The sequence below is a fragment of the Herpailurus yagouaroundi genome, unplaced genomic scaffold, assembly GCF_014898765.1.
Source record: "Herpailurus yagouaroundi ecotype Mexico unplaced genomic scaffold, PumYag 182, whole genome shotgun sequence".
NCBI classification, from domain to species: Eukaryota; Metazoa; Chordata; class Mammalia; order Carnivora; family Felidae; genus Herpailurus; species Herpailurus yagouaroundi.
The window spans coordinates 53,044,940-53,065,449 of record NW_024412413.1 but is presented as its reverse complement, the minus strand read 5'-3'; the positions used below and the strand labels follow the sequence as shown (position 1 = coordinate 53,065,449).

At 39.7% G+C, this 20,510-nt stretch overlaps 1 protein-coding gene across 2 annotated transcripts in view; it reads left to right on the top strand.

The window, feature by feature from the left end:
- The window catches only part of SRGAP1 (SLIT-ROBO Rho GTPase activating protein 1), a 284,228-nt gene that overhangs the window by 173,283 nt on the left and 90,435 nt on the right, over window positions 1–20,510 (top strand). For both annotated transcript variants that reach the window (XM_040491526.1, XM_040491525.1), the window contains exons 5-6: window positions 17,904–18,086; window positions 18,545–18,673. In XM_040491526.1, coding sequence (XP_040347460.1) covers window positions 17,904–18,086; window positions 18,545–18,673 — 312 coding nt within the window. The remainder of the gene's footprint in view (window positions 1–17,903; window positions 18,087–18,544; window positions 18,674–20,510) is intronic.

The following is a 20,510-nucleotide window of genomic DNA, read 5'->3' as shown; positions in this document are numbered from 1 at the left end:
GTGGAGTAGGGATGGAGAGGGGATGGTCCGCCTCTCAGAGTAAATGTGGAGATGGGGGCTGATATCAATGGTAATTAGAGATGGTTGTTACAGCTGTATGTATATGCACATATGTATGGTTCTTGCTTATATATTGCTTTGTAGAAGAAAAGAAAAAGGAAGGTAACTTCCCCTAAGAAAACCAGATCAATAGTAGATGTGAACAGGGCTGCCATTGGATTAGTGGAGAGGTGGAAATGCAAAAAGAGAAGAAAGATGGTGACCGAGAGAGTCAGAGGGAGCACTCAAACCAAAGGCAACCTTCACCAGTCTCCTAAAGGGCTCACCATAAAACAGTGGGTTAAAGTGTTAAGCCTGTCCCCTAATACCAAATTCACAAAAGGTTATGCTGCAGTTTTCTGTCCTATATTAATCCTATATTAATATCTCTTTGCTTTGCAGCATTATGTTCAGCATTTTAGAAAACAAAGAGCTAACCGTCTTCAGTAAGCAGATTCTAACAAAGATGAACACAGACGGTCATGATAAATCCACATGAAATTGATTCTTAATTATGTGTAATTGATTATCACCCTCCCTATACATCAGTGACACACATGGCTAGCCAGAGTCAGGAGGTAATCCATCCTGAGGTTCCGTTAACATTATGAGGCAAGAACTGAGAAAATGAAGATTTATCCAACCCTTCTTATGAGGCAGGCACGTTACCCCATTCATTTCTTACAGCAGCCCTGTGAGGCAGGTATTCCTAATCCCAGTGTAACAAATGGGAACTGGGGCTCAGAATGATTAGCTGAGGATCACACAGTTAATGAATGCTCCAAAATCTAAACCCAGCTTCAGTCCCCAGGGCCCATCATTTTCCCACCTGACAGCTGCTGTAGGGAAAGATGTGCAGAGCAGGTGGGGGAAGGAAGGGCCGAATGTGATCTAGTAGATAAAACTCATAGGTAGAAGTCCCACTGCATGTTCTCATGGACACTGGTAAAAACTCATTTGAGCTTTCCAGACTGTCCATATGGGTTGCAGAATGGGAAACCCAAATGGCTTTGTGCCTTAAGCTTTAATGTTGGGATATGTTCCTTTGGGCGTGCCTCTTTAAGATGTGATCTTTCATTTAGCTTTAATGTTATATGTGTCAACACCACCTGTTCAGCTGTGTGTTCATACCCAGTGATTACTGCTAAGTATTCATTAGCTGATACTCCATTCACCTTTGTTTCTTCCTTCCGAACTGTAGTTCCGGTTTGCCTAGTAGAGAATGGAAGCTGCACTAGCACAAACCCAGAGGCCACCAAGCATCTTGTGTGGGATTTGGAAAATGGAGTTGCAAATGCACACAGATATCCACCCTGGCCTTTGCATATCTTCGAACCACTTCTCTCTTTAAAATGTTAAAATACACAACTAATTATTTTTTAGAGCCGATGAGAGGGAAGACACTGTTTATTATTTCAAGCCCTTCCTTGAAAACTCCACCTCAGAGGACTGCTGAGGAAAGCTTTCTTGGCTGGCTTGTGAGCCTCCCACGAACCAGGAGCTAATGCATTCTTCTGTAACAAAGAAACATGCCCAAGGCAAGGTTGAAAAGTCATTCCGAAAGAGCCCAAGATATTTGCCACCACATATCAGAAGATTTTTCTCTGAGCCTCGAAGAGGATATTTATTTATTTATTTATTTATTTATTTATTTTTTATTTATGGCTAAGTATTTATTTTGGCTTGTAGGCATTTTAAGTATTTGAAATATATATATATATATCCCTGTAGTGAAAATGAAAATTCATTCCTTTGAGACAGACTACAAAGAGGTCTGGGTCTCTGAACAAAACATTGAACAAAGAGAAATAAGGCAGAAAAGATATGTAAAAAGCTCCCAAATTGAAAACCTCTTGGGAGTGCCACATTCGCCATGATGCCACCTGGAATACTTTTTAAAAAAGCAATCTATTTAGAGATCTTGGGTTGACAAAGTGTGTGTGTATATCCTTCTGCTGGCATTATTAATAGACACTTTGATGGAAGGAAAGAAGGGTGTTGGGATCAAGATGACTGCCAGCTTCTGAATTCTAATCTTGGGGTTGACATAGATTGACTTTGGAGACTAAGTTAGCTAATTTAGCCTGGCTTCATTTTCCTCCCAAAATGATTGGGATTAATAAAATTTCCATTGCATGGATCCCCGAGGACGGCTGTTTGATAAGAACTTTATGTGTAGATGCCTTTAAGGACACCCTGCTAATTAATGAAGCCAAATGCTCCCAGGCGCCTGCTTGGAATTTTCATTTTCTCTCTGAGATTTGAGATTTAGTTATGCTTGGCACTTAAGAACTACAAATAAGACTGTCTTCTAAAAGCAGTAAGTGTTATGAAGTGGCCAAAAAAAAAGAAGAATGTGTTATACCAGGGTGCCTAGGTGGCTCAATCGGTTAAGCGCTGACTTTGGCTCAGGTCGTGATCTTGCAGTTCGTGGGTTCCTGCCCCACATTGCACTCTGTGCTAACGGCAGGAGCCTGCTTTGGATTCTTTATCTCCCTCTCTGCCCCTCCCCCTTCTCATGCTCTGTCATTCTATCAAAAATAAAATAAAAACATTAAAAAAAAATTTTTAAAAGAATGTGTTATACTGAGAATCCTTCTGAAAGAGTGTTTTATTTAAACAATTACATTCTGAGATACAGTATTACGACTTCTAAGCAGTTACAGTGCTTAGTAACTGACATCTTAATCAGACTGTCAAAAAGCTTCCTTGCACAGATTAAGGCCTCTCACCTTCCTTCTTTGTTCTTCCCCCCTACCCGGCACCTTTTTTTTTTTTTTTTTTTTTTTTTTAATAAATGTAATGAGAAGTACATATTAGATTTGAGGCACAGGGTATGTGTCAAATTTCAACCCATTTTTCATTGAAAGAAAAGGATTCTACATCAGTCTTTTCCATTTTAGTTGATGCTGGAATTCTCAAGATTATAGGGCTTTCATTTTATGATTCCAAGTGTCTTGTGTCCTCAGTTTAAATATTTAACGTACTAAACCTTATAACTTAAATGTCTAACACACACGTGTAATGTTGTAGCCGCGGTGTTGGGGTCCAAGAGCTTCTGGCTCTGGGGGTCCGAGAAGACCAGGGTCAGCCACTTGCCACTAACAAAATCAAAAGACTGAGAGACTGAGAGGTGGTGAAACAAGAAAGGAATTTATTTCAGTGCGGCCAATACCTGGAAGATGGCGGACTGACCTCTCAAAGCCTGTTTCCAAGGTGCCCAGGGTTTACATAAGGTTTACATAAGGAAAATGTGGGGCAGAGGTGGGTGGGTATGTGCAGTGGGCAGTGAGGGTCGAATCCATCCTTGCCTTGGGGTCAATCACAGGTAGGGTCTTGCTGGCTCAGGGCAGTCCTTATTGCTTGAGGGGATAGTTTCACTTCCCATCAGGGAATGCTGTGCTCTTAGGGCCTTCCACCTGAGCCAAGAGGCTGGTTGGAAAGAAGAACCCAGCTAGCAAGTTTGAGGTCAAAATGAAAGCAGCTGAAGTCCTCTTGCAATGTTGAAGACATGTGAAACATTTTCCTGAAAAGAATTAAGTATCTAATATTGCAGGAGACTTTGAAATTCTCATAAATTCTTTGGCCTTTCATTTTACCTCTGCTTTCCCCCTCATCATTGTCCACTACTTTAAACTTCCCCTTTTTCACTTCTGCCACTGTGCCCAGGGTGGCCCTGGTTAATAAGTATTCCAGTGCCAACTCTTGGGTATTTTTTTCAGGAGATTGAACTTGTATTTCACTCCCTCTAAAGACTGTATGAAAACCCCTTTTGAAGCCAGGGCTTTCTGCATGACCTTCTCCATCACTGACTCTCTCTGTTGACTTACTGGGCAAGGATTAAGTCTCTTTGCAGCTCTGTTTCTTTGATCCATAAAACAAAGACCATCCCTCTGCACTCAGCCTCTCAGGTATGAGAATAAACAAGTGAGCCTCAGTGGGGCTGAGGCCATTGTGGACTTAAAGGATGTGAAAGAAAGGTGTTTCATTAATTGTAATAGCATCCATTAAGCACTCACTGTGTGTCACTTATCACTGCAAGTGTTTGACATGTACTCATTCATTTTATCTCCACCATAGCCTTACAGGTCCTATTCTTATTTCCAATTAGAGGCAAGGAAACATGCTAAAAGGCAAAACTTAGATTTGAACCCAGGCATTCTGATGCCTGAGTTTAACCATTTATACTGGTGAGAGATGGAATGGGCGGTCTTTTAAGACCACACTCTCCTTCCTCAGACAGTGGCGTGGATGCTTAGCAAATATGTGGAGGAGGGCTATGACCTGTAACGTCCTAGGATTTATGGAGTTATTCGACGTTTGTCCCAAGTCTTGGGGCCTGTTCCCTGTCTCTAAATCCGTTAAAGGGAAAGCGCTAAAAGCGTTGTTGCCTTTTGCTCTAAAGTTATTATATAGGATCATCTCTACGGGGCCTTTCAACAAATACAGAGGTCCTGGAAATGCATTGATGATAAGCATGCCGCCCTGTCACCGATGAGCTAGACTAGGGAGATAGTTCCATATATGGCGTTGGACGCTGGACTAGATAGAGACGGGTCTTCACAGCTCTGTGCAAAGCCCAGAGTCACTCTGGGAGCTTCCTGGAGACCATGACACCTGTTTTTAGTGATGTGGGAAGGGTGGGAAGGGTGTTCCAAAAAGCATTTAGCACATGAGTGAAGCACAGATGTGTGAAGCCACAGTTACCTGTGCACAGAACTCCATGCACTTGAATATTACCAGAGTATTAGCAATCATCGAGGTAAAAATAAAAGGAGTTAGTCAGTTGGACTTCTTAAAAAATCCCCTGCCCTTACCACACTCCTTTTACCCCACTACACATGAAGTACTTGAGAGATAAGAAAGGAAAATATCCTTAGTAAAATCAGAATTTCTTAAATAAAGTGACATTCATTTCGTGGTAGAAATCTCTGATAATTGTGAGGTAGGCAGATACTATACCACATTAATTGCTCTCATGAAAAATTACTCTTAGGCAGTAATGAACCGGTATCAATCAATAGAGAATAAAATGTAATTGGATTTCTAGTAATAGAACGTAAGGGAATCAAATAGGACAAGGCCTATTTGTGGTACATAGTAGGGGGCTCAAGAAATGTTTGCTGAACGTGACTATTCATCGAGAGTTCATAAACAAAACCAATAACCCCTGTCTATGACTCAAAGACTTAAATTAGAAACTGCCTCTAGTGACTGCTACAGCAGAGCTAGGCGAGATTAAGATTAATAAATACAGGTCACTCTTGTTACAAATAGAAACATTTTCTTTTTAATAAGGCATAAAATAATTTATCTTCTTTAGGATAAATTTGTCATTTTTTATTAAAAGTTTTTATTAAAGCAGCACAATCTTGTGAAAATAATCACTTATATTGCCACTTTAAGATTACCGTTAAATTTAGCATTTTGAAAAAGATGACTAATGCTCTGCTTTAACTTAAAAATTATAATCAAAAATGAAAGCTTGTGGCAAATCTGTGTATCACCCCCACACCTATCAAAGAGTTCTCGGGTTTTCCTCGGTGAGCACTTGATGATTGATCACGAATCAGCTTGGGAGCTAATTAAAGTCACTAGAGTGATAGATATCCTGGTATAAGGTTCATCAGTATAATGGTGTGTTAGACTATGTGGGCATTGTTCATTTCTAGATGTTTTCTGTGCAACAGAGCAGATGACTTACAGCCTCAGAGCCCAGGAGGAATCTTACATTCGCAGCATAGCATGGTATACTGCTTGCCTCAGATCAACAGAAGCAGAAGAAAATAATTAGTATAATTTGTTGTCACACCGGCTTTTCCTTTTGGTTCAAATGTATCTGCCATTTACCTGGACACTGAAAAAAGTCAATTCCTCTAGCTGCTGAGAAGTATTTTATATACATACACACACACTCAAATCATAAATTCTTATGACATTTAGTTGTCACAAAGTTAATACCCGAAATCGTGAACTCACAGAATTTTAGAGTTGGAGAAGGCTTGGGGGATCCTGTGGTCCAGTCGCCCCTTTCACAAAAGGTGAGAAAGCTGTAGGCCAGCGGAGATGAGTGGTCATGCCAGCGGGTCACGCTGGTGGGCGTGGCAGCTTGAGGGCTCACCCCCTTGGAAATCTAAGACATGAGTGCCCCTTCCCCTAACAGGGGCTCTGGAAGCTAGAGAGGAAAACAGTTTCCAACAGAAAACAAAAACATGAATGACAGTATGGATTCTGTTTTCATCTAGACTGCTAAATGCCATCCTGTATCATTCCTCTGACCTTCATCAAATACTCTCCTTTTACAGGGATATATTAAAATCCTTTTGGAAAGAAGACTTCTAGTTACATGATCAGTTTTTCCTTCTGTGGTTTGGACTCCAGTGTGCACTTGTTCTCTCATTCCACACTTATCAAGGTGTTGGAGTGGTTCAGTTTGATCATCCCCCTAATTTTGGTTACATAGGGAGACCTCATGTTGTCAGCTCTAATAGGTGAGACCTGCACTGAGGGTCAGAAGGGCTGAGGTCACAGAGCTGTTTTGTAGCAAAGCTAAGACCAAAAGCCAGATTTGTTGGATTTCATAGACCTAAGCTCTTCATTGAAATAGTGCTCTATATAATTACTCCTGAAACAAAATCTTTAACATGACACTGAACGTAATAGAATTATTTTTTAAACATTTTCATTAGCCATAGTTCCTCCCTTTGCATATATGTATTCTCTGTTCTTCCTTTTGTTTATCCTCTGCATTTCTCTTGCCCTGTCTTTTGGTTGGTTGGCAGTCCCTAGCCCGCAGGGTCCAGAGTCCCAGACAATGCCTTTTGTTCAAAGAATTTGTTTGGATTATAAGTATAATTTGATGATAAATTCAGACTGGTGTACTGATTTCATTTCACTGGAGCCACAGCATACCCAAGTTTTCCTTGATAAAAAACAAACAAACAAAAAAAAAAACAGCATCTCAGGGCGCCTGGGTGGCTCAGTCGGTTAAGTGTCCAACTCTTAATTTCAGCTTAGGTCATGATCTCATGGTTGTGCAGTCGAGACCTGCATGGCGCACTGAGCATAGAGCCTGCTTAAGATTCTTCCCCTCTCCCTCCACCCCTCCCCACCTCGCACATGAACAGTCTCCCTCTCTCTCAGAAAAAAAAGACAGCATCTCATACTATTTAATTGTTGATCTTGATTTATTTGCTCATTCTAGAGTTTTGCTAAAATTCTTAACATATACATACATAAATGGAAATATCGTCAATTTCCTTCCCTTTACCTCTATCAGAATGATAATCTTTCCAGTCTGGAGAAATAATTACATGTTTTTACGATAGTCTGTGATGGGGCGCCTGGGTGGCTCAGTCAGTTAAGCGTCTGACTTCAGCTCACGTCATGATCTCATGGTTAATGGGTTGGAGCTCCCGCGTCAGGCTCTGTGCTGACAGCTCAGAGCCTGGAGCCTGCTTTGGATTCTGTGTCTCCTTCTCCTTCTGCCCCTCCCCCCCCCCATCTATCTGTCTGTCTGTCTGTCTCTCTCCCTCTCTTTCTCTTTCTCTCTGTCTCTCAAAACTACATTTAAAAAAACATGAAAATAACCTGTGATAATTTTTTTCAAGCATCAGTAACTGATATTTACTATGCACTTATTATAAGTCATGCTTTTTGTGCTCTTTGCATGTGTAAACATGTTTAATACTTCCAACTACCCTACACGTGCAGTGAGTAAGAATGTTAGGCAGGTTTTACAGTGAGGAAGGTGAGGCACAGAAGGGTTAAGTTACTTCCCCAAGATCACGTAGTAAATTAAGTGCAGGAGCAGGATTCAAACCCAGGCAGTCTGTTCTGTGAGTCTGAGCTCTAACCATCAGTATACTCTGTCTCAAAGTGAGTTCTCCCTGTTATTTTGCAAATATAATTGAATTTTGTAAATTCTGCTTTCATAGACCCGTGGAGAAGCATATCAGCCTAGAAAGAGGAGATGATTTGTAAGAGTTCATCATCATGACCATCTTACAGATCACTCAGTACCTCAGAGATCAGCAACTTTTCCAGCCCTGATGCCACGAATAAGAAGAAAAACACAGTGACAAAGAGCTCAGTCAGTTCAGTGTCTGACTCTTGATTTTGGCTTGGGTCATGATCTCATGATTCCTGAGTTCAAGCCCCACATTGGGCTCCATGCTGACAGTGCAGAGCCTTCTTGGGATATTCATTCATTCTCATTCTCTCTCTCTCTCTCTCTCCCTCTCTCTCTCTCCCTCTCTCTCTCTCCCTCTCTCTCTCTCTCTCTCTCCACCCTCTCCCCACCCCCCTTCTCTCTCTGCCCCTCCCCACTCACACTCTTTCTCTAAATAAATAAATAAACTTTAAAAAAAAAAAGTGACAAGTGTCACTCATAGGACTTAAGTGAGAGGTAGAGGTTGAGGGTAGGAACTAAGAGATCCATTGTAGGTATTGACTGAGTAGCATTAATGTAGAGGTTTGGCTTCAACTGTCTTTACATTCTTCTTTTCTTTGTGGTTTTTTTTTAATTAAAAAACATTTTTTTTAAGGTTTATTTTTCAGAGACAGAGCGTGAGTGGGGGAGGGGCAGAGAGAGAGGGAGACACAGAATCTGAAACAGGCTCCAGGCTCTGAGCTGTCAGCACAGAGCCGGATGCGGGGCCTGAACTCACGGACAGCAAGATCATGACCTGAGCTGAAGTCAGACACTTAACCAACTGAGCCACCCAGGTGCCCCTGTTTTTGTTTTTTGTTTTTTGTTGTTTTTTTTTTAAGTAAACTGTATGCCCAAAATGGGGCTGAAACTCATGACCCTGAGACTGAGTCGCATACTCTACCAATGGAGCCAGCCAGGCACCCCCATCCTTACATTCTTTATATAAATAAAATATGTACATCCCCCTCTACTTTTCCCCTTACAGTAGCTCTCAGACTTAAATGTAAACTGATTAAAAAGAAGCCTAGGTGGGAATGCAAACTGGCGTAGCTACTTTAGAAAACAATATGGAGGTTCCTCAACCCAGCAATTGTCGTACCCGACGACCCAGCAATTGCACAGCTAGGTATTTATTCAAAGAATATAGGAATGCTGATTTGAAGGGGCACATGCACCCCAATGTTTATAACAACACTATCAACAGTAGCCAAAGTATGGAAAGAGCCCAAATGTCCATTGACTGATAAATGGATGAAGAAGATGTGGTATATACATGCAATGGAATAATACTAGGCAATCAAAAAGACTGAAATCTTGCCATTTGCAACAACGTGGATGGAACTAGAGGGTATTATGCCAAGCAAAAGTAGAGAAAGACTTCATTTGTGTGGAATTTAAGATACAGAACAGATGAACATAAGGGAAAGAAAGCAAAAATAATATAAAAACAGGGAGGGGGACAAAACACAAGAGACTCTTATATAGAGAGAACAAACTGAAAGTTGCTGGAGGGGTTGTGAGTGGGGAGATGGGCTAAATGGGCAAGGGGCATTAAGGAGGACACTTGTTGGGATGAGCCCTAAGTGTTATATGTAGGGGATGAATCACTGCATTCTACTCCTGAAATCATTATTGCATTCTGTGCTAACTAACTTGAATGTAAATTAAAAAACAAAACAAAACAAAAACAGTTAACCAGCTTGTGGCCAACCTGGTTTCCTTTCTATCTGTCCATCCACTTCCCTTACTCCTAAATTCCTTTAAAGCAAATTCCAGGCATCTATTTCATGTGTAAATATTTCGGTATGTGTATCTAAAACACCATACCATTATCACCCCTAAATTTTTATAATTCTTTAATAGCTATAGATATGTAGTCAATGTTCTGATGTCCAGTTGTCATAGAAATCCGTATTTTAAGAAGTTTGTTTGTATCAGGGCTCAAGATCTCCACGTTGCAATTGGTGGATAGACCTTTAAATCACCTTTACCCTCAAGGGGGTCCCTGTAGAGAATAGGGACCCCATCTCTCTCTCTCTTTTTTTTTTCCTTGAAATGTTTTTGTTAAGCTGGATTTTTAATCCTTTAGAGTTTTCCAGAGTCTGCACTGTGGTTTAACATGTTCCTCTGCTCTCTCAATCTCCAGAGTAGCTGACTCTTTTTTCCTTTTTCCTATTCCTTACTGTTTGTTTGCTGCACATTGTACAAAAGTAGAAAAATAAACATTTCTTATGGTTATGTATGGATATGGGTGGGGGGGGGAGGAAGAAGCCTAGGAATCTTTCTCCCCCCTACTGCCCATTCGTCTACCCTGAAGTCACAACTTTGTCTTCCCACTGAGTAGAGATTGTGTCTCATCTCTGGTCTGAAAGCCTAGCACAGTGCCTGACTTACGATACTCAATAGCTGTTCAGAGGATTAATAAATGCAGATCAATATACTTTGCTTCCTGAAACCTGGACTAATATCCATGCAATTTTATAGTAACTGTCCGCATACGTTCAAAGGGTGCTAATTATGGGATGTACGTTACAGAAAGGCTAGAAGCCTTTTCAAAGTGTGAATTCATGTCATGAGTGTTACGAACATGTGAGTGTCTATGCCGGCAACTCCTAGGCACTCCTTATTGGTATGTTAGTTTTTAAGAGGTTTTGATTAGCCTAGGTCTCCACAATGAAATACCAGGAAAGGCCTCCATCTGGTCTGCTTTGCCTTTTCGAGGCGGTGACCTGTATCTCTTTGCTTAGAGCCTGAATATGAAGCAAGGCAATCTGGCCCCAGAGCCTGCACACTCACTTCTATGTCAGAACATAGAAACCATCAAGAATGAGAACTGTCCACTCTGGGCTGCCTGGATGGCTCAGTAGGTTGAGCGTCTGACTTCAGCTCGGGTCATGATGTCACAGTTCATGAGTTCGAGCCCCGCATCAGGCTTGCTGATGTCAGCCTGTCAGCGCAGAGCCAGTGTCCTATCTTCTGTCCCCCTCTCTCTGCCCCTCTCCTGCTTGCATTCTCTCAAAAAATAAGTATTTAGAAAACAAAACAAAAAACTATCCACTCTGTTATGTGCTTCCCTGCATTCTATCATTTAATCCCCATTTTACCTCAGGGGGGAACTAGGGCCAAAGGAAGTTAAGAAACTTGCTGGCTAGTAAATGGTAGCACAGGAGCTCGGATCCAGTGGGGCCTGGCTCCAGAGACTATTCAACACCAAGGTTGGCTCAGTATTCTAAAGAGCAAGAGGACTTGAAGTTGCAGGTGGAAGGGTCCTGGCATGCACCATTAATGAGTGCTCTCTTAAAGGTACTTCCTGCCCACTGCCCCTGTCTGAAATAAGCCCCCAGAGACACAGCTTGGCCAAGCAGAGGCCATAACCTCCACTGAGGTTGCGCAGCCCCCGGAAGGGCCAGATTCCTTGCAACACAGCCACTGGGGCTCAGCAGAGGGTGGCCCGGGGGTCCTTCATTCCCGATGCACTCAAGAACTTGCTGGGAAACAACAGGAATGGGCTTCCAGGGCTGTGGCCCTAACTTGGTGGTTTTGTTGGTCTGGCACTTGCAGAAGCTCCGTTACAATTAGAGACTTCTTGTGTATTGATTGTAGAAAAGAGACCTTTATCTTAGTATGTCAAGGAAACTCCAAAAACGTAGTTTCTCAGAAGAGAAACTAATCGTCCATTAGTAATTGATGGATTTAGTAAACCAGCAGGCTATGTATGGAATTAGGAAATATTGTCACTAACATACTGCTTTTCATTTCCTCTCACCCCAGCCACCATGCCTGTCTTTTTTCAGGGGCCATGAACCCCAAACGCTCACTATATTTCACAGTGATTTAGAGCTATTTATCATCTCATTAGTCCAATCCCAGGGATTTTATTGGCAGTGCTATTTAGGATGCTGGAGATGGAGAAGAATAATGCCAGGTACATACTAGGTATTTGGTAAATATTTGTTAAGTGAACAAATGAATGGACAAGCTGACTATAAAATGGCTTTCTGCCCTTCATTTGTTTCTCACCAAATGCCTATTTTACTCTCACTGTATAAAAGCAATATTAAGAATCCGAAAGTGCCTAGGACACTGTTGGTACCCTAGCTAAAGTTAGGTCCATGATACTGGATGGGTACATAGATGTCTATGATACATGGCAGAGGGTCAGAAGTGCTATCAGTAAGAAGGTCCTGGCAGTTGGAAGAACAAGATGGCCATGGCTGGGGAACCAGGGAACACATAGCAGTAGGTGAAATCTGAGCTTGCCTTAGAGGATGAGTCAAAAGGTTAGGTCGAGGTGCTGGGGGAGGATATGGCAGGCAGTGGGATTGGCTTGGGAGGAGACCACAGTGGCAGGAAAGTGTGCACATTCTGAGGAGGGAGCTTTAAGTGATTGACTCAGAATAGTATACAGAGTGGTACTTGGGCTGGTGTTACGACTACACTGGGAGGTCCTCCATGTGGAAGGAGACATGACAAGTCTGAGAAAAGGTCAGAGAGTGAGAAAAGAGAAAAGGCCCTATAACTGTTATCCTAGATTATCTTTCTTTCCATTCCTCCTGTTTTATGCTAAATGAGGTTACTTCACACCCCACACCATCTTGCATATCTTCATGAGATTATTGCTAAAATACTGCTTTGATCATGCTATTTACAGCTCTGTGGATTCATGAACCCCTAGAGTCCATTTAAAACTTTTTGGTTGAGGTTTCAAGGCTCTCCTAATCTGGCCTGTGACAACTTCTGCATTCTTATCCTCTGGCTCCCTCACCCAATCATCCACTTTTCAAGCCCTTCCCTAAATCCTCTCCTCGAAGTCATAGTTTACTTATGTCCACCTTACCTACATACCTTTACCCTTACCCCACATACCTTTGCTGGTATTACCCTTCCAGCTTGAATGTCCTCTCCCTTCATCCATGTCCATCAGAATCTCCAAGCCCCATTTTTTAATCTCCAAAAATTTAAACTCTTAGAGGGAGGAAACCAAGGGACGCCTGGGTGGCTTAGTTGGTTGAGCATCCAACCTTGGTTCAGGTCATGATCTCACGGTTCATGAATTTGAGCCCCACGTTAGGCTCTCTGCTGTCAGCACAGAGCGCACTTTGGACCCTCTGTCCACCATTCTCTGTCTCTACTCCATGTGCATGCGTGCACTGTCTCTCAAAAATAAATAAACATTAAAAAAAAAAAGAAGTAGGAAACCATATCTTTAAAGTTACGTGCATCGTTGCCTTATGGATAATAAGCACCAAGCAAATAGTGAATGAAATAATTGATCTGTCAGCCCTTCTTTTCCACTATTCCTAAATATAACCAAGAACAGCTCTATCCCCCAGGTAAAGAGGACTTCCATTTGTACAGTGTTTTAGAGTTACCAAAGTTTATGACATAGCAGTCTAGAACACCAAATCTGGAATCAGACTGTCAAGGTCTCAACTGTTGCTGCCACTTGCCAGCTGTGTGACCTTGGGCAAGTTAATTAACCTCTCTCTGCCTTTCTTGTGTCTTCTGTATAACAGAGAGAATAAAGGTACATACCTCCTAAGTGTTTTTAGAAAGACTAAATAAGCTATTGTTTATAAAATGCTCAGAATGGTGTCTGGCACATCGGAAGCATTACATAATGCTTCTTCCCTAAATATATGCATTGTACACATATATGTTAATGGTGTATATTATATATGTACACAGACATATTGTAAGTACTCAGCAAAGTTTGTTACACACACTCCCCTAGGGACACACAATTGAGTGTCCACAATGACCTTGTAAGGTGAGCAGAAGTGTAAAATAAATTCCCTATACCTGGTAACTGGTAGATCCATTCCCGGAACCATGTCTCCTCACTTCTGTGCCACAAGTCGGAAAGTAATAAAGCCTTAATCCACTGATCCTCTCCAAACACATGGATACTTTTCAGATACATAATGATTTCATGACCCTAAATATTAAAATTTACCATAGATATTTTAATTATTTTGACTTAAAGTACCAGAAGAGTGTAGGATACATTATATGACTCTGTCAATAAGGAAAAAAAATATTAATAGCTTCTGTGCAAAAGTTTTTGCATAGGATTTCACAAGTGCAAAGAAATCCATGATATGGTCACTTTCTGTTTGACAATACTCTTCTACAGTTAAGAAAAGATGGATTAGGAAAGATAAATTGAGTGTGTTCAAAGGAGAATTATGCAGGAGGTTTTAGTAGAGAAGAATTCAAAGAGGAAAATATGTTATTGGAGTACATTTAAATGTATATATGACTATCATGTCATTTGGTATGCAAATACTTGTGTTTGCATGAAGCTTATGGAGAAGCTATTATTTTCTTTGCAGTATGTGTAAAAAAAAAAGGCACCTTTGAAAAATAAAAGCTTTCTTCTACTTCTTTGAAAAAGAGAAAACTGTCTTATTTTATTTTAAATACAAAACACATTTAACTGCTGTCAACAGCTTACATTTTAAATAATGCAGTTTGTACTTTCATTCATTATCTGCAATTAGAGTTCTAAAAAGCTTTTAGTGTTTTTCTCCCCAACTTTTAAAATTCATTCATTGTCATTGCTAACATTTTAGAAAATAGTGGAAACCCTAAGTCACATTGGAAAACTGAACAAAGAAATTTCCTTCTGGAAATTACCATCAAACTAGGTAGAAAACCCTCAGCTATTGTGCTGAACCATGTTATGATGGGATATTTACACCCTTTTCTTGCTAGTGTTAGGTCAAGAATGTTTTCCTTTTTGGGGCTTCTTGGTGGCTCACTCAGTTAAGCCTCTGACTCTTCATTTCGGCATAGGTCACGATCTTATGCTTTGTTGGATCAAGTCCCACATCAGGCTCCATGCTGACAGTGGGGAGCCTGCTTGGGATTCTTGGTCTCTCCGTCTCTCTCTCTCTCTCCCCACCCCCTCAAAGTAAATAAATACACATTTTTTAAAAAAAAGAGAATGTTTTTCTTTTAACCCAGGCTAGTTTATAAGTATCACCATGCTGGCAGCCAGCTCAGTGTCCTTAGTTCATAAGGCTTAGTTTCTGCAAATCACTTGGTTACACTGGTCCTCAGCATCTAAATAAAGCAAGAGTTCAAGTCTTTTCTTCAGGATGTTTTTAAAATAAATAATTCTCAGATACCCGGGGCTGTCTGGAATGCCTTTTCATCTATCTATGATAGAAGTCATATGTTCTCATTTCTTCCTGGGTATTAGCAAGAAGAATACAGTCAGCTAAGCAACTGTGTGTGTGTGTGTGTGTGTGTGTGTGTGTGTGTGTGTGTGTGTGTGAGAGAGAGAGAGAGAGAGAGAGAGAGAGAGAGAGAGAGAGAGAGGTTTTTTTTTCACCCTCTCTTTAAAGATGTAATTGGAACCAGGACCCAAATGGTGTGCGGGTTTGCTTCAGGCAGGGTATACAAACAGAGCCAAGCCTCGAAATGCAAGGTGTGTAGTAAATTCATTGACCTCGCTGTTTGCCCAGCTGTAGGGTCACTCCCTTTTCATTCCCCAGCTGCCCAGCTGCTTCTTAATGCTATTTTATTTTTCTTTTAAACTGGAGTAACCAACGAAACTTTTCCTGGACAGGTTTGGTAATTACTAAAAACAGACAACTTTGCAATTACACACAGCTCAGAAAAAGCTGCCATGCTTTGTACTTTAGCCCTTACTTTGTTCTTTTTTTTTTTTTTTTTTTTCAAAGTTTTTTTTTTTTTTGGGCAGAGAGAGACAGAGCATGAACGGGGGGGGGGCAGAGAGAGAGGGAGACACAGAATCGGAAACAGGCTCCAGGCTCTGAGCCATCAGCCCAGAGCCTGACACGGGGCTCGAACTCACGGACCGCGAGATCGTGACCTGGCTGAAGTCGGACGCTTAACCGACTGCGCCACCCAGGCGCCCCAACCCTTACTTTGTTCTTGTTCCAAATGCCTGTAATGTGATTTGCTAGCTTACCTTTTTAAGGAAAGACATTATCAGATTTTATGAAAATAAGTAAAAACTCTTCATTTACCCCATGTTTTCCTTTTCAAAAAGTCACCTTGGAAGTATGTATTAAGTTGAACCATAAGAAAGTGCTGACTTCCTACCTTCTATATAACCTACCAAAACAGCAATTTCATGTGCTTCAACCTAAGTAAATATATTGCGGTGATGCTTCCGGTTCCCAAACTATTTTAAGATTCATCTTTTGAGGTGAAAAAAATATCAAGTTCCTTACTTCAAAATGTGACATTAAATCTCTTCTTAACAACTACATTTTAGTTATAAAGGTGGCTCTGAATAACTTCTGGTTATTTACAAATGAAAATCTGTTTTATGTGGATGCAAATTTGACATAATTTATGGAAAAGTGCCACCACGGATAATTGGGTGCTAAATTCTGGTATGTTCCTTGATATGTCCATGGCATTGTAGTCCTACTGTGATATGTTGTTTCTTTTAAGGAGTATAAATGTGCTTAAAGTCAACAGGTTTCAGAATTGGCCCAGACGTCTGACTCTACTTATAAATAGCAGATTGAAATTATATTGGAAAACTGTGATTTTTTAGGTAAAATCTTTGAAAATCTGTGACTTTTATTCTGTATCTAAAAAAACAAGGATTATATACAGATATAGTATATACTGTAAGAGTAAATATACTTATTTATTACTCGAGAAAATGTTTGTTAAGCATCTCTGTTTTCTAAATGCTTTGGAAAATAACTATACAGATCACTTTTTTTCAGATTAGCAGAGTATTAAGTAGGAAGTTTGTGTCAAAACTTCCAAAATGTGCAGATTGTCTAACTGTAATTCTCTGAAAATGTACCATAGGAAATATAATTTTGTGCATAAATATTTCTGTAACTAATATAATCAAAATGTTTAAAGATTCAAATTTTATTTTGACAAAAATTTTAGTTGAGAATTGTTTGTGTAAGTTTACAACATACATGGAAAGGATACATTAAAAACTTCATTTTCTATATATTCCTAAAGTTATTAAAATGCAACTTAGGTGTGTCATTTATAAAACAAGAAATAGGATACATATAAAGGGTTTCAGCACAGCTTTCTTATAAAGCAAAAAGTTGAAATATCCTAAAATGTTCAACAATTGGAAATTAGTCAAGCTGTGTCCCAGTCATATAAAAAAATATTATACAGTCCTTAAAAATATTTTTAGAAGAACATTTAGTGTTATAGAAAAGTGTTCTGATCTGTCAAATGAAAAGAGGATATAGAAGATTAAAAATTGTTAACACAGTATGGCACAAATGTTTTAAAAGGAGAAACGTGTCATTTTCAAGTAAAGAAGTGTGTGTGTCTGTGTGTTTTCATAGGAAAAAGACCCAAGTGGCTGGACCAAAAATCTTAACAGTGGTTATCTCTGTGTGCTTTTTATATTTTCTTTTTTGTGTCATATGTTTTCTGCATTGAACATAAAGTATTACTTTGTGGTCAGAAAAACAATTATTTTTAACTATGTATGTACGAACTTTAATATTTCCATTTTGTATTTTGACAAGTAGATTTTATACAAAAAAAACTGTTTAGTAAAATCTGTACTAATTTGGAGTTTTTTATAATTCCAAGGTTGGGGTAAATTTATCCATGAATAATGGTTTATTCTGCAGATTAATAATGCAGAGATTTTAGAGAACACTTTTAAGCTTAAGGGAACTTTTCAAGTGCACTGAAAGCATGCGTAAGACTCTGTAAATCACTTTTTCATCAAAGCCTATCCCCTAAGTGCCTCTTCCTGGCAGGTGAATTTGCATATTTCTCCTTGCTTTATGTAGACGCAATCGTCCATAATTCATCTGTTTGACTAGCAATCTGGCTCTCCCCCTGCCAGTTGGAAGGTGATATTTTTAACGTATTCCTCATATAATGGCTTCCATTCACTCTCTGAGTTATAGACAGGCATCTTGTAACAATTTGGGTCACATTTTCACAGGTGATGAAAACATACCATATGTATCATGCAGAGAGCATCAGTGCAGAGAGCAAGCTGAAAGAGGCTGAGAAACAAGAAGAAAAGCAAATTGGAAGATCCGGCGACCCGGTCTTTCATATTAGACTGGAAGAGAGACATCAGCGGCGAAGCTCTGTAAAGAAAATTGAGAAAATGAAAGAAAAAGTAAGTAAAAACATTACAGAGCCTTTCTATCCTCACTTGAGGTGACAGCACTAAGAACCTCACTTGAGGTGACAGTTGCAATAACTGATAAACACACATTATAAATTGTGAAATGACACACATTTCCTCCAACAGGAATGAAAAATGTTTAAAAAATATAAAAATCATGTAATAACAGCTGGACATCATTTAGTATTGAATGCCAAGTATTCAGTACACAATGTGGAGAACTTGAATATTAACAAAGAGATTTCATTGCACATGGGCCTGAAGCTCAAATACATACTTGGGTACTTTTAGTTCTTTAAATCAGTTTCAAAATGTACTTTTCTCAGAGGACTTCAAAGTTCATTTGTATATGTAGAATACATTGTTCAAATTAATAGAAAGTCATGTATGTTTCTGTGACTAAGTGACTTTGTTCTCTTTCCCAATACCTGGACCTTCTTCATTTCCAGAGACAAGCAAAGTATTCAGAAAATAAGCTAAAATCAATTAAGGCACGGAATGAGTATCTCTTAACCCTTGAAGCAACCAATGCCTCGGTTTTCAAGTATTACATTCATGATCTTTCAGATTTAATTGACGTAAGTACTTGAAATTTTTATGTTTTCCATATTTTTTTTTAACTTTTTTGAACTTATTTATTTTTTTTAGTGATCTCTATGCCCGTACGCCCAATGTGGGACTTGATCACTAACGAGAGTGATCACTCACTCTTTCAGGGCGCCTGGATGACTCAGTTGGTTAAGTGTCTGACTCTCGAGTTTGGCTCGGGTCATGATCTCATGGTTTGTGAGTTTGAGTCCAGCATTAGGCTCTGCATCAACACAGAGCCTGCTTGGGATTTTCTCTCTCCATCTCTCTCTCTGTCAAAATAAATAAATAAACTTAAAAAAAAAAAAAAGTCATTCACTCTTCCAACTGAGCCAGCCAGGGACCCCTATGTTTTCCATATTGAGATGTAATTAGCAATAACTGTGTTTTATTGATTCTGAAATACTGTCATTTCTGAAACCGGTGTTATTTTATGTAATACTTAGAAGGAAAAAATGCTGCCAGTTAAACTGTACATGTCGATTCTAAGATGCATGTGAAAAAGTGTGCATCCCAAAACCAATAGAAAGCAAATTATTAAGTTCCGTGAAGCTACGAATGCCTGGTAAATTCAGCTGGGAAGGGGACCTACTCATCTTTAAATTATGTGATGGCACAACCCTAAATGCATTCGTTGATTCCAAATACATTTCTTGGTTATTAGGGCACCTGGGTGGGTCAGTTGGTTAAGCGTCCAACTTCGGCTCAAGTCATGATCTCATGGTTCATGGGTTCGAGCCCCGCATCGGGCTCTGTGCTGACAGCTCAGAGCCTGGAGCCTGCTTCAGGTTCCGTGTCTCCCTCCCTCTCTGTCCTTTACTCGCTCACACTCTGTCTCTCTCCTCCTGAAAAATAAATAAAGATTAAAAAAAAATACATTTCTTGGGCCCCACTATTGTGAGATGCTGAGGCTTTGACAAACATATACACTTGTTTTTCCTTTTTTAAGTTTTTATTTTAATTCAAGTTAACGTACAATATTCTATTAATTTAAAGTGTATGGTATTATGATTTAACAGTTCCGTACACCACTCTGTGCTCATTACAACAAGTGCCTTCCTTAATTTCCATCACCTGTTTTACCCATTCCCCACCCCCAAGCATATACACTTCTTCAGGAATGGAAAGTGGAAAATACAGATGCTAAGCAAATGACGACACGCATGATAGCTTTGTTACTAGTTGTGGTAAATACTATAAGCAAAATAGAGTGGACAGAAACCACGTTTATAAATTTATCTAATGCTATACTTTCCATCTGAGGACATGCTATGAAAAGCGGTAATGGGGCTCATTCCGAACCCTCTAAGTCTATATGCACTGTTAGGTTCATGCAGTGATTACTGCTGTGACTTCCCATCTGCATCATGCTTTCATTCAGAAAACCTGCGCTGAGTAGCACGGTCACTGTGCCAACACTGTAGGAGACCACAGAGGTGACACAGACAGAAATCCCAGTCTAAAAACACACATATCTGCAAATAAAAGAAAAAAAGCGATGTCGTAAGAAAAGCACAGATGAAATGATAGAGGTTCACAGAGTTTACTGCTGGGAACTTTATTCATGTGCTGCTTTGTATTGATTGAATTCAACAATTTAAAGATGATAAAAATTTTTCCTATGGCTCCTAGTAGATCTACAATAGGTTAAAGCAACTTTATTTATTTCAATTTAAGTCTCATGGAGTAGAGCCACAGTTTGGGACTTCTGCAAAAGAATTGCTAAGTAAGGGAATTATTTTTTTTAGTTTATTAACACTGATGTACTTTATATATATATATATATATATATATATATATATATATATATATATATATATATGAAAA